Source organism: Furipterus horrens, unplaced genomic scaffold, assembly GCF_987537825.1.
Source record: "Furipterus horrens unplaced genomic scaffold, mFurHor1.1.pri manual_scaffold_8, whole genome shotgun sequence".
Lineage (NCBI taxonomy): Eukaryota > Metazoa > Chordata > Mammalia > Chiroptera > Furipteridae > Furipterus > Furipterus horrens.
The window spans coordinates 86838848-86849814 of NW_028327178.1; the positions used below are offsets into that span (position 1 = coordinate 86838848).

A 10967-nucleotide genomic window follows, 5' to 3' on the forward strand; every position below is an offset into this window, starting at 1 on the left:
GATCAGTTGGTTGGAGCAGTTCAGTTGGTTGGTGCATCGTCCAGTGCACCAAAGGGTTGCTGTTCAACTCCTGGTTGGGGTACTGCCTTTGTTGCAGTTCCGTCCTGGGTTGGGACGTCTGCAGGAGGTGGCCAATGGGTGTTTCTCAGGTCAATGTTTTTTTCTCTATCAGCAGTGAAAAAATGTCCTCGTTTGAGGGAAAATAATTTTTTAATAAAATCAAATCACTATAATACATTCAATGTTTTAAGAATTTCATTTTTATGTGTTTGGTTCAGAGATTCTTGTGTGTGCATGCCTATATATACATGACATTATTTCTGTAGGTACAAACACATACATTTATGACTATATGCATGTGACACACTAAGATGATATCAGTGTTTATGAATTGTGGAATTATCATCAAATAGATTTAAAACTGGTGTTGCTTATAAAAATAACCTAAATGTGTAATAATAGGCTACATAGATTAAAGTTCATCCATTAGAAAGCATGTTGGCAATACTTTACCGATATGGCAAAATTCTCACCACTTGATGCCAGATAAAACAGCAAGAGATGCCAGATATACGGTCTCTACAGTATGATGCCAGTTTTATGCAATATATTTTTAAAAAGAAAACTGTATGCGCCTAGAGAAAAGACTGGAAGGAAATGTATCAAAATGTTACCTGAGCATCTTACGAGGTATTGGGGTGAAAGGTGATTTGTAGTTTCCTGTATTTTTCAGTTTCTGCCAAAAATGTGGGTTATTTTTACCTTAATAAAATATAAAACACAATTATTCTTTACAAGCAGCAAATCACAGCCCACCAGGCTCAGTGGCCAAGTACCACGCCCCCGCCCCTGGGTCACCGGAAGCCAGAGCGCTGGGCTGTCCAGCAGGCGGCAGCGCCCCCTGCGGTCCGTCCCGGCGGCTGGGAGGGGGGTGGGCGCGGAGGGCTGGGAGGCGGTGTCGGGCGTCCCCGCGCTTCCCGCGAGATCCCGCTCCGCCTGCTCCGCCCCGCTCCGCCCCGCTCTCGGCGCTCCCCGCTCCTGGAGCCGCGGCACTTTCTGCGTTCCGTGCCCGCACCACCCTCCCTCGCCCGCGCTCGCCGCCTGCTGCTCGCCGCCCGGCGCCGCGCCCAGCGGCGGCCCCGAAGGTGTCCCCGGCCCGGCCGGGTCGCCGCCCTGCCCGCTGCCCCGCGAGCCGCTTTGTCTCGGGTGGGGCGCGTGGGAGAGGCCGCCAGGTGCCCCCCGCCGCGGGCCCGGGCCCCCCGCCCCGGGGCGGCGGCGGTGGCGCCGGGCCCCGGGGCGGGGGGCGCGCCGGGATGGGCCCCAAGAGGCGGCAGCTGACGTTCCGGGAGAAGTCGCGGATCATCCAAGAGGTGGAGGAGAACCCGGACCTGCGCAAGGGCGAGATCGCGAGGCGCTTCAACATCCCGCCGTCCACGCTTAGCACAATCCTGAAGAACAAGCGCGCCATCCTGGCGTCGGAGCGCAAGTACGGTGTGGCCTCCACCTGCCGCAAGACCAACAAGCTGTCTCCCTACGACAAGCTCGAGGGGCTGCTCATCGCTTGGTTCCAACAGATCCGCGCCGCTGGCCTGCCCGTGAAGGGCATCATTCTCAAGGAGAAGGCTCTGCGGATAGCGGAGGAGCTGGGCATGGACGACTTCACTGCCTCCAACGGCTGGCTGGACCGCTTCCGCCGGCGCCACGGAGTGGTGTCCTGCAGTGGCGTGACCCGCGCCCGCTCGCGCAGCACTGCCCCCCGGGCCCCAGCAGCGCCCTCCAGCCCACCTGCGGTGCCCTCGGAGGGTAGCGGCGGGGGTACCACGGGCTGGCTTGCGCGGGAGGAGCAGCCGCCGTCGGTGGCCGAGGGCTACGCCTCCCAGGATGTGTTCAGCGCGATTGAGACCAGTCTATGGTACGACTTTCTGCCGGATCAGGCCGCGGGGCTGTGTGGCAGCGATGGACGGGCGCGCAGGGCCACCCAGCGCCTGAGTGTGTTACTGTGTGCTAACGCCGACGGCAGCGAGAAGCTGCCCCCGCTGGTGGCGGGCAAGTCAGCCAAGCCCCGTGGAGGCCAAGCCGGCCTGCCCTGCGACTACACCGCCAACTCTAAGGGTGGTGTCACCACCCAGGCCCTGGCCAAGTACCTGAAGGCCCTAGACACCCGCATGGCTGCAGAGTCTCGCCGAGTCTTGCTACTTGCCGGTCGCCTGGCTGCCCAGTCCCTGGATACCTCGGGCCTGCGGCATGTGCAGCTGGCCTTCTTCCCTCCAGGCACCGTACAGCCGCTGGAGCGAGGAGTGGTCCAACAGGTGAAGGGCCACTACCGCCAAGCTATGCTGCTTAAGGCCATGGCTGCGCTAGAGGGCCAAGATCGTTCAGCCCTGCAGCTGGGCCTCATGGAGGCCCTGCACTTCGTGGCTGCAGCCTGGCAGGCAGTGGAGCCTTCGGACATAGCCGCCTGCTTTCGGGACGCTGGCTTTGGGGGTGGCCCAAATGCTACTATCACCACTGCCCTCAAGAGTGAGGGGGAGGAAGAAGAGGAGGAGGAAGAAGAAGAGGAGGAGGAAGAGGAAGAGGAGGGAGAAGGGGAGGAGGAGGAGGAGGAGGAAGAAGGGGAGGAGGAGGAGGAAGGGGGGGAAGGAGAGGAGTTGGGGGAGGAAGAGGAGGTGGAAGAGGAGGGTGATGTTGATGACAGTGATGAAGAGGAGGAGGAAGAGGAGGAGGAGAGCTCCTCTGAGGGCTTGGAGGCAGAGGACTGGGCCCAGGGGGTAGTTGAGGCTGGTGGCAGCTTTGGAAGCTATGGTGCCCAGGAGGAGGCCCAGTGCCCTACCCTCCATTTCCTGGAAGGTGAGGAGGAATCTGAATCGGACAGTGAGGAAGAGGAGGACGATGATGATGATGATGACGATGATGACGATGATGAAGACGATGAGGATGGTGATGAGGTGCCTGTGCCCAGCTTCGGGGAGGCCATGGCTTACTTTGCTATGGTAAAGAGGTATCTGACCTCCTTCCCCATTGATGATCGTGTGCAGAGCCACATTCTCCACTTGGAACATGATCTGGTCCATGTGACCAGGAAGAACCATGCCAGGCAGGCAGGAGTTAGGGGTCTTGGACATCAAAGCTGAGCCACTGGGCCTAGCCATACCCTCGACCCAGATGTGGCAGCACCAGTCCAGGGCAAAGGACTCTGGGCAGCTGCTGTGGATGGAGCCAGAGTGGGAAGCCCCAGATCCTTTAGTGATGTTCACCAGGCCCTGTGAACAAGCCCAGTCACCTTGGCAGGACTTAGGGTCAGCCTCACTGCCTGCTTATTGCCTCTTTCTCAGAGTCCTATTTCCTCCCCATTTGCCCCTGGGCTTGGGGGACCAGGTGGGGAGCTGTCCGGTGCTACCACACTATGCCATCAGTGGACTAGGCCACAGCAGCCTCCAGGGATGGGCCCTGGAAGCTCCTGGCCAGAGAGTGCCTCTTCCCTCTGCCGTCCATACCAGGTTTTGGTGGGGGGACCCCAAAGCCATTCTGGGAAGGGCTTCAGAGGAAGGTCCAGCCTAGGCCCCCACAAGGCTGGCAGCCCCCCATCCCTGCCCCCAGACCACCTCCAGAAGCACAGTCTAACTCACTGCAGGCTTTTGAACCTGCCTCTGCCTGCTTTCCCACCCCCAATTCCTTTCTCTGGCCCAGCCCATGTTACTTTGGCCCTTGGTTTTCTTTCCAGATTGGAGGTTTCCAAGAGACCCTCCGGGGGAGTAAAAATGGGTGTTTCTCTTGTGGGCATCTGCAGGCCCTGTGCCTCTCCTTCTCTGGCAGGGTTCTATCCTGGGCAGGGGGCCTGGGGCTGGGCCCAGAGTCCAGCTGTCCAGCTGCTCCTTTCCCAGTTTGAATTCAATAAATCCGTCCACCCCCCTTTTGTGAGGGTGAACGTTTTAACAGCCAAGGGTGCATCCTTCATGGTCTGGGCTTGCGTCTGTCGGGGACATGTCCTTTCCCGGTTCCTTTTGGTCCTTTCTCTGGTGAGATATGAAAGCAAGTGTTGAGAGAGTGGCCACAGCCTAGGGCCTAACCAGGATGAGGGGCCACCTCCATATCTAAATGATATCTAGACTTGGGGAGGTAGGGGTCTTTAGTGCACCTGCCTGGGTATGGGTTTGAGGAAGCCAGGCCTTGCACTGCTTTTGGGTTAGAGAAGCTTGGGGTCAATTGGCTGGGACAGGAGGGAGGGAGCCAACTGTCGGGCTAAATTAAAATATAGGCACCTTGGAACTAGGCCTATCAAGGCTCATTAATGAAGGTCCTTGCAGGAGTGGGGACAGAGAGACAGAAAGGGATATTAGGGCAGTTCCTGAGCTCCAGGTTGGAGTTTGGAGAAACATACAGGCATCCCTTGGTTTACCCTTGGTGCCTTAAGAGGAAGTCCTTAAGGCCTTTCAGTGATTGGCATCTCCAAGCTTAGTGGCTGTCCTTGGGGACAGTGGCAGGAGAAAGATGATATTGCTGGGAAGAGATTGCACCCCCAAGAGGCTGAAGATGAATTAGCAACTCCATGTGTGGTGCCCTCTTGGGGGCCCCCAGTTCAAAGGTGAAGACAGGCCCCTCACTGATCCTACCTGGTTTCTCCTGTTAGGGCCAGCCCAGCATTGAGGCCTTCAGGCCCCAGTGGTTCCAGCTAGGGGAGGGCCCCAAACCGGTTTTCCCACCTTGACTAGGGCTGGCACATCACCCCTGTGGTTCTCTTCTCCCCACCTCCTTATAGTTCCTCTCTCCACCCTGGAATGTTAAGGGGTGGGGGGTGGTATCCAGGTAATCTTTTGTCTCTTGCCTGCCTTGGGTGTGGTCCCTTTTAGAAAGGCAAGGCCACTATGGACGACTTTTTAAATTTACTGATTGGATTTTATTTTTGGAAAGATTTTATTTATTTATTTTTAGAGAGAAGGAAAGGGAAGGAGAAAGAGAAAGAAACATTGATCGGCCCTGGCTGGTGTGGCTCAGTGGATTGAGTGCCAGCCTGTGAACCAAAGGATCGCTGGTTCGATTCCCAGTCAGGGCACATGCCTGGGTTGTGGGCCAGGTCCCCAGTTTGGGGTGTGCAAGAAGCAACCACACATTGATGTTTCTCTCTCTCTCCCTCTCTTCCCCTCTCTCTAAAAATAAAATAAATATATTTTTTAAAAAAGAAAGAAAGAAACATTGATTGGTTGCCTCTTGCTCATGCCCAGGTCAGGGACTGAAACTGCAGCCCAGGCATGTGCCCTGACCCAGAATTGAACCTGGTGACCTTTTGGTTTTGGGGATGATCCCCAACCAACTGAGCCACACTGATCAGGGCTGACTTAGTGATTTTAGAGAAAAGAAGAAAGGGAGAAACATCAATTTGTTGTTTCACATATTTATGCATTCATTGATTGATTCTGGTATGGCCCTGACCAGGGATTGAATCCTTGAGCTCAGCATATTGGGATGATGCTCTAACCAACTGAGCTGCCTGGCCAGGGCCACTATATATGACTTTAAAACAAAGGGTGGAGTCACCTTTCCACCCTTGGCTTTCTGCATTCCTGGCACAGAGGGATGCCTTCTAGGCCTTGAAGACTTTGAAACTAAGTGACAGCGAAAAGTAGTAGGGATTCCCCTTGCCGTCATCCCCCCACCCATATCTATGCCCTGGAGAGGAGACCAGAAAGTCATAAGGAAGCCCAGCCTACCTCCTGGCCTGCTCTGGAGTAAGTAGGTGGGAGCAGTAGCCTTCTCCCCAGGTGCCCCTGGCCAATCCAAGTCTCTCACCTCAAATAACAAGGCAAATCCCTTCCATTTGTTTTCTTCGTACAAGAATACCTCTTTTGCTGCAGCTGAGATAATCTTGTTATCGATAACACCAACTGATGTTAATAGGGCTCTCGGCACATGTCAGATGCTGTGCTAAGCACCATAAATGCTCACAAAGCCCCTATGAGGTAAGTAAAACCATGAGAAAACAGATACAGAAAGGTCCAGTAATGTGCCAGAAGCTACATCACTAGTGTGGAAGCTAGGGTTCTCCCTAGGATGACCCTAGAAGTGGCCCTTCAGTAAGGAAGGACCCATCTTCCTAATCCTCCTGAATTTTGTCCTCTTGAAATGGAACTGGTTATTGAAATCAATTTCTAATCCATGGAAGTGTAGAAGAAGAGCTTTTTGGAGAAAGTGAGGGATGTGGAAGTGTCTATAGGAGTTCTTACAGCTCTTATACCTATAACCAACTCCTGTTCCAGCAGTCCCCATAGAAACACAGGTTTTCTGTAAATAACCTTCACATTCTCCTCCCTCATTACCCCACTGGGAAAAATAGGTGAGAACTATCTGCATATCACAAAGGAGGTAATAGGTTTAACGGGTGAAACAACCTGCCCAAGGCACTGGCCTTGAGCTGTGGTCTCCCTGGGAGTCTGGGTTACATATTAAATGCCCCACACAACTATGCTGGGAAGTGGGGCGTGGTAATGGGCGTATGGGCACTGAGCTTTGAGGAGAGACCTAGGGAGGAGGCAATATCACACAGTCCAGACAGGAAGCAGCAGATACCTTCACTTGGGACTGATCACCAAAGGATCCTCGTGGGGGATACCAGACTGGGGATGCTGGTTCAGGGGTTCTGGGGACCCTCTTGGCTTTGTCAGGACCCAGAATGAGCCAGTGGCTGATCAGCAGGGGACGTGGGCGAAAAAGATTTCTTCTTAAGAGGCGGGGAAGACAAGGCCACCTATTATCGCCTTTTCAAATCTGGGGCCCGAGAGGAGGTAACTGGGTTAAACTACAACTCCCAGAAGCGTCTGCTCCCCGAAGTCAAGGACGGTTGTCATGGTTTCAGAAAACAATATGGCCGCTCCCAGCTGGGACGAGAGTCTCGGGGTTAGAGAGGCTGAGAAAGGTTTGGGTACCCGCAGCGGCGGGGTAGGAGGTGCTTGAGCTGTCGTGAGTTTGGGGCTGGACGCTGCACCGCTAGAACTGCCTGCTTTTGCCGAGGGCGCCAATGGCGGGCAGCGTGGACGAGGAGGCGCTGCACCAGCTGTACCTGTGGGTAGACAACATCCCTCTGTCCCGGCCCAAGCGAAATCTCTCCCGGGACTTCAGTGATGGAGGTGTGCACCTGTGTGTGTCCCCATGTCTTGTCCTATATGTACGTGCGTAAGGGGCTCTTTGTACAAACATATCTTTGCTTGTGTGCATGTGGGGTGTGTATGTTTGGAGGGTGTCTGTCTTCTAGACTTCAGTTGTAGAAATGTGTCTGAGTGTGAGTCTGAGACTCTCTCCTGGGACTTAATGACTAAGATGTGTATCAATGTATGTACTTTGCATATCTCTGTGTGTGCATGCACATTGCTATATTCTGTATGTTTGTCTATGGGAGTCTGAGCATGCATGTGTTCATATGTAGATTGACACAGTCTGGCCTGTATGTAGGGAGGTCTTGTGTGCATATGTGTTGCTTTGTGACTGTGTAGGTGTCTGTGTTTCTAAGACTGTCTCCAGGAATTTTAATGTGTGACTATGTGCCTCTGTCTGTGTATTGGTGACTGTCTCTTGGACTCCAGTGATGGAAGTATATGTATGTGTTTGTTTATCTTTGTGTGTTTGTTTATGTAGTGTGTGCGTGCTATATATGTGCCTAAGTGTGTCTAGGCATGTGTGTATCCTGTGTGCCTACACAGTCTGTCCTATGTGCATATCTTTAGAAGGATCTTATCACATGTGTCTGTGTGAGTCTGTGAATTCCTCCTGGGACTTTGGTGTTGGAGTATGTGTATGTATCCATATAAATGCCTAGGATCAGGCCACAGGATCTTGAAAGGTCCCTTGGAGCACCAGAGACCACAGCTTTCAAGTGCCCTGAGCTAATGGGGAAGGGATACAGCCCCTCTGGGGTATGCTGGAGGCTTAGCCTCCAGAAGATCACTGATCTCACTTCCTTGATTCCCCCTCCCTTGTCTTCTATGACCCCTTCCTCCTTATCATCCTTTCCCTTTCTACATCTCCACCTCTCCACTGGGCCCCACCACTCTGCCATCCCTGATTCTCCCATCCCACCCATTTCTTCTCCCTTCCCCTTCTCCCTTTCCCATCCTCCCATCTTCCATGTCTCCTCCCACTCCCACTCTCTCAGTCCTGGTTGCAGAAGTCATCAAGTTTTACTTCCCCAAGATGGTGGAGATGCACAATTATGTCCCTGCCAATTCTCTCCAGCAGAAGCTCAGCAACTGGGGTCACCTGAACAGGTAGCAGAATATCTGGTTGCACTAGTAAGATCTCCAGCCCCTACCCAGCTCCCAGGAAGGGGTATTTCAGCCCCTCCATCTCCTATGGTCTCCACAGCCCAGGCTGGGACTGTGTTGATAGCAGGGTGGGGAGAGACAATGCAAAGAGAATTGTCTGGGATCAAAAGTCAAGGACTCCTCTATTGAGGAGGTGACAAGGTAACTTGGGACAACCAAGAATAAGACTCAGGTGTGGTACCGTTCCATTCCCCCAGGGCTGCACACTTACTACCGCGACTGCCGCACCCCCTTCCTCCTCTCCCCCCACTTCATTTCTGAGGACCTAGTCTGACATGCCTCTGTCTACCTACCAGGAAGGTGCTAAACAAGCTGAACTTCTCAGTACCAGAGGACGTGATGTGCAAGATCGCACAATGCACCCCAGGTGTCGTGGAGTTGGTGCTCATTCCGCTGAGACAGCGCCTGGAAGAGAGAGAGAGACGCAGGAAGCAGGGCTCTGGTTCCTTACAGGTGCCACCCCACTCAGGCTTCTCCCACTTCTCTGGGGGAGCTTCCCAGGCTGCAGAAGGATGCCACCTTGATGACAAGTGTGGAAGAGGGTGCCTGCTAAAAGGGAAACTGACCTAGGGGGACAGTGGAAGGGACATAGGGCTACTTGGGGATAGGCGAGCACCAACTCACAGTGGATCCTGGGGGTTCTTTTAGGAGCTGGCTCCCCAGGATGGCACTGGCTACATGGATGTGGGTAAAGTGGCATTTACTTTTCCTCTCTCCCAGGAGGAGCTTTTCTCCTGTCCTTCTTTCCTATGGGGGGAGGAGGGGGGGAGGCAGGAATAAAGGACTCTAAAATATTACTCCGCCACTTACCTCTTCTCAGGTTTGTCCCAGAAAGCCCGAGGGGAAGGTGCCCTGGATCCCCAAGGAGGTAGGCAGCTCAGGTAAGGAAGTTGGGAGTTCCTGACCTTACCAGGCCAGGTGATCTCCCTGCAGAGGGCTGGGATGCTCCTGGAAAGGTAGAAAAGGCAGAAACGGGAGAGGAGAGGAGAGAAAGCCTTGCTAAGGGGCACTGGAAGGGTGAGGGTGGCTCCCAAGGTCCAGGCCTCTGCTAAGCTGCTTTCCTCCCTAGGGGGGCACAGCTGCCAGTGCCCCGGCCTCCGGGGTATAGCCAGGCGTTGCATGGCGACCCAAGCTTCGTCCTTCAGATCGCTGAAAAGGAGCAGGAGTTACTGGCCTCACAGGAGACTGTGCAAGTGAGAGCACTGGGAAGGTGTGGGGGCTTGGAACCTGCAGAGGTGGGGACAAAGGGCAGCGGGTTCCTGAGTTTGACCTCTGCACTGTGTGGCCCAGGTCCTCCAGATGAAAGTGAGGCGCTTGGAGCATCTGCTTCAGCTCAAGAATGTGCGCATCGATGACCTCTCCAGGCGGCTCCAGCAGGCAGAACGTAAGCAGCGGTGAGCGACAGGGATACCCAAGTATCCCCCAGAGCCCTGTCACCACAGACCAGCGCACCCACAGAATGACAGACAAACAGGTGGGAGGGGCCAGTGACTCCAATGAGCCTCTTGGGAAGTAAGGACGCCCCTCCCTTGGGATGAGCGTGAGTGTGTGTGTGTGTGTGTGTGTGTGTGGGAGGGGCAGTGGGACAGGAGCCCTCCCTGCAAGGCCCAGGACTGAGCCACCTCCTTCACTATATCTGGGTCAGGAGAATGGACTGCTTTCCAGAACCCAGAAACAATGTGCAGAGGCCTGGTGTATACCCCAAAGCAGTGTGCAGCACCGGGACTCCACCTTGGGGCTTCCTGTGTTGGGCCTTGGGGGATGGTCCCCCCAGCTCAGTCCACACTCCTAGAACCAAGTCCCCATGCAGCTGTGAGGACAGTGGTTTCTCTATCTAGGCTAGTTCGTTGTTCCCTGGGCCATGGGAGGAGCTGTCACGGGCAGCTGAGGGAGTCCCTTGCCCCTCCTGGGCACTCACCTGGGATCCATCTTGAGGCTGGAGGAGCACAGCCTCTGGAGAAGAAGGGGTGAGGAGTGGGCCCAGCCAGGTGTTGGGAAGACATTGGCTGTGTCTGTATCAATCACCGTATGGCTGAGAATCTTTGGGGAATATGGAACAGGGATGCCCCCATTAAAGGTGGTATCCTCTTTTCCTGTACCTGCCTTCTCTCTCTGCCTGGATCTCCTTTTGCTGCCCCTTCCACCCCTTGAGTGGGTCTTACCTTTTGGGCAGCTGCGCCCTAGGTGGCTACTGTTTGGCAAGTTGATATCACAGAGGTCAGGTCTTCTGCACTGGGAGAGCTAGGAGAGTCTGACTTCTAATTCTGTTCTTACTAGACTGACCCTCAAACCCACCCTCACAGTGTCCTCCACCTCTGTCCAAACCCAGACTTCAGATTCTCCCCAAATGTAGCCACATACTCATCCTCAACCTTGCTCTTGGACTGCAACCTAAATATGTCCTCTACATGACTCTCAACCCTCAGAGACTGATCCCAAGTTCTATGGACTAAAGACAAGCTTAACTCCCAACGCTGATCAAGACAGGATAGCCATGGTGTGACCCTAACTCTGATCGGTAACATTGAACATTTGTAAATCCTGAGCACTGCACTCCTCCCTCACCAACTCTGTTCCTAGACATATACTCAGCATATGCCCAGGAGAAACTTAAGCTCTGTGTTTTGTGTTCTGGGAGCCATGTATAGCAATATTCAT

The 10967-nt window shown here is 54.2% G+C and overlaps 2 protein-coding genes across 2 annotated transcripts; both read left to right on the top strand.

Moving 5' to 3' along the window:
- The first annotated feature begins 1027 nt into the window (after positions 1 to 1027).
- Positions 1028 to 3940, top strand: CENPB (centromere protein B). The gene has a single exon (XM_090286093.1). The coding sequence runs from the start codon at positions 1314 to 1316 to the stop codon at positions 3129 to 3131; it is 1818 nt and encodes a 605-aa protein (XP_090142219.1). The 5' UTR covers positions 1028 to 1313; the 3' UTR covers positions 3132 to 3940.
- A 2961-nt stretch (positions 3941 to 6901) lies between these two features.
- Positions 6902 to 10215, top strand: SPEF1 (sperm flagellar and cilia associated 1). Its single transcript, XM_090286094.1, is given in 10 exon segments — positions 6902 to 7118; positions 8141 to 8252; positions 8606 to 8762; positions 8958 to 8997; positions 9130 to 9190; positions 9379 to 9502; positions 9600 to 9703; positions 9955 to 10019; positions 10022 to 10086; positions 10088 to 10215. Coding segments are annotated over 10 exon segments (897 nt in total). The 5' UTR covers positions 6902 to 7009; the 3' UTR covers positions 10148 to 10215.
- Positions 10216 to 10967: the final 752 nt, after the last annotated feature.

Coding starts and splice junctions, on each gene's coding strand:
- CENPB (XM_090286093.1), top strand. CDS start 1,314: ATGGGCCCCAAGAGGCGGCAGCTGACGTTCCGGGAGAAGTCGCGGATC.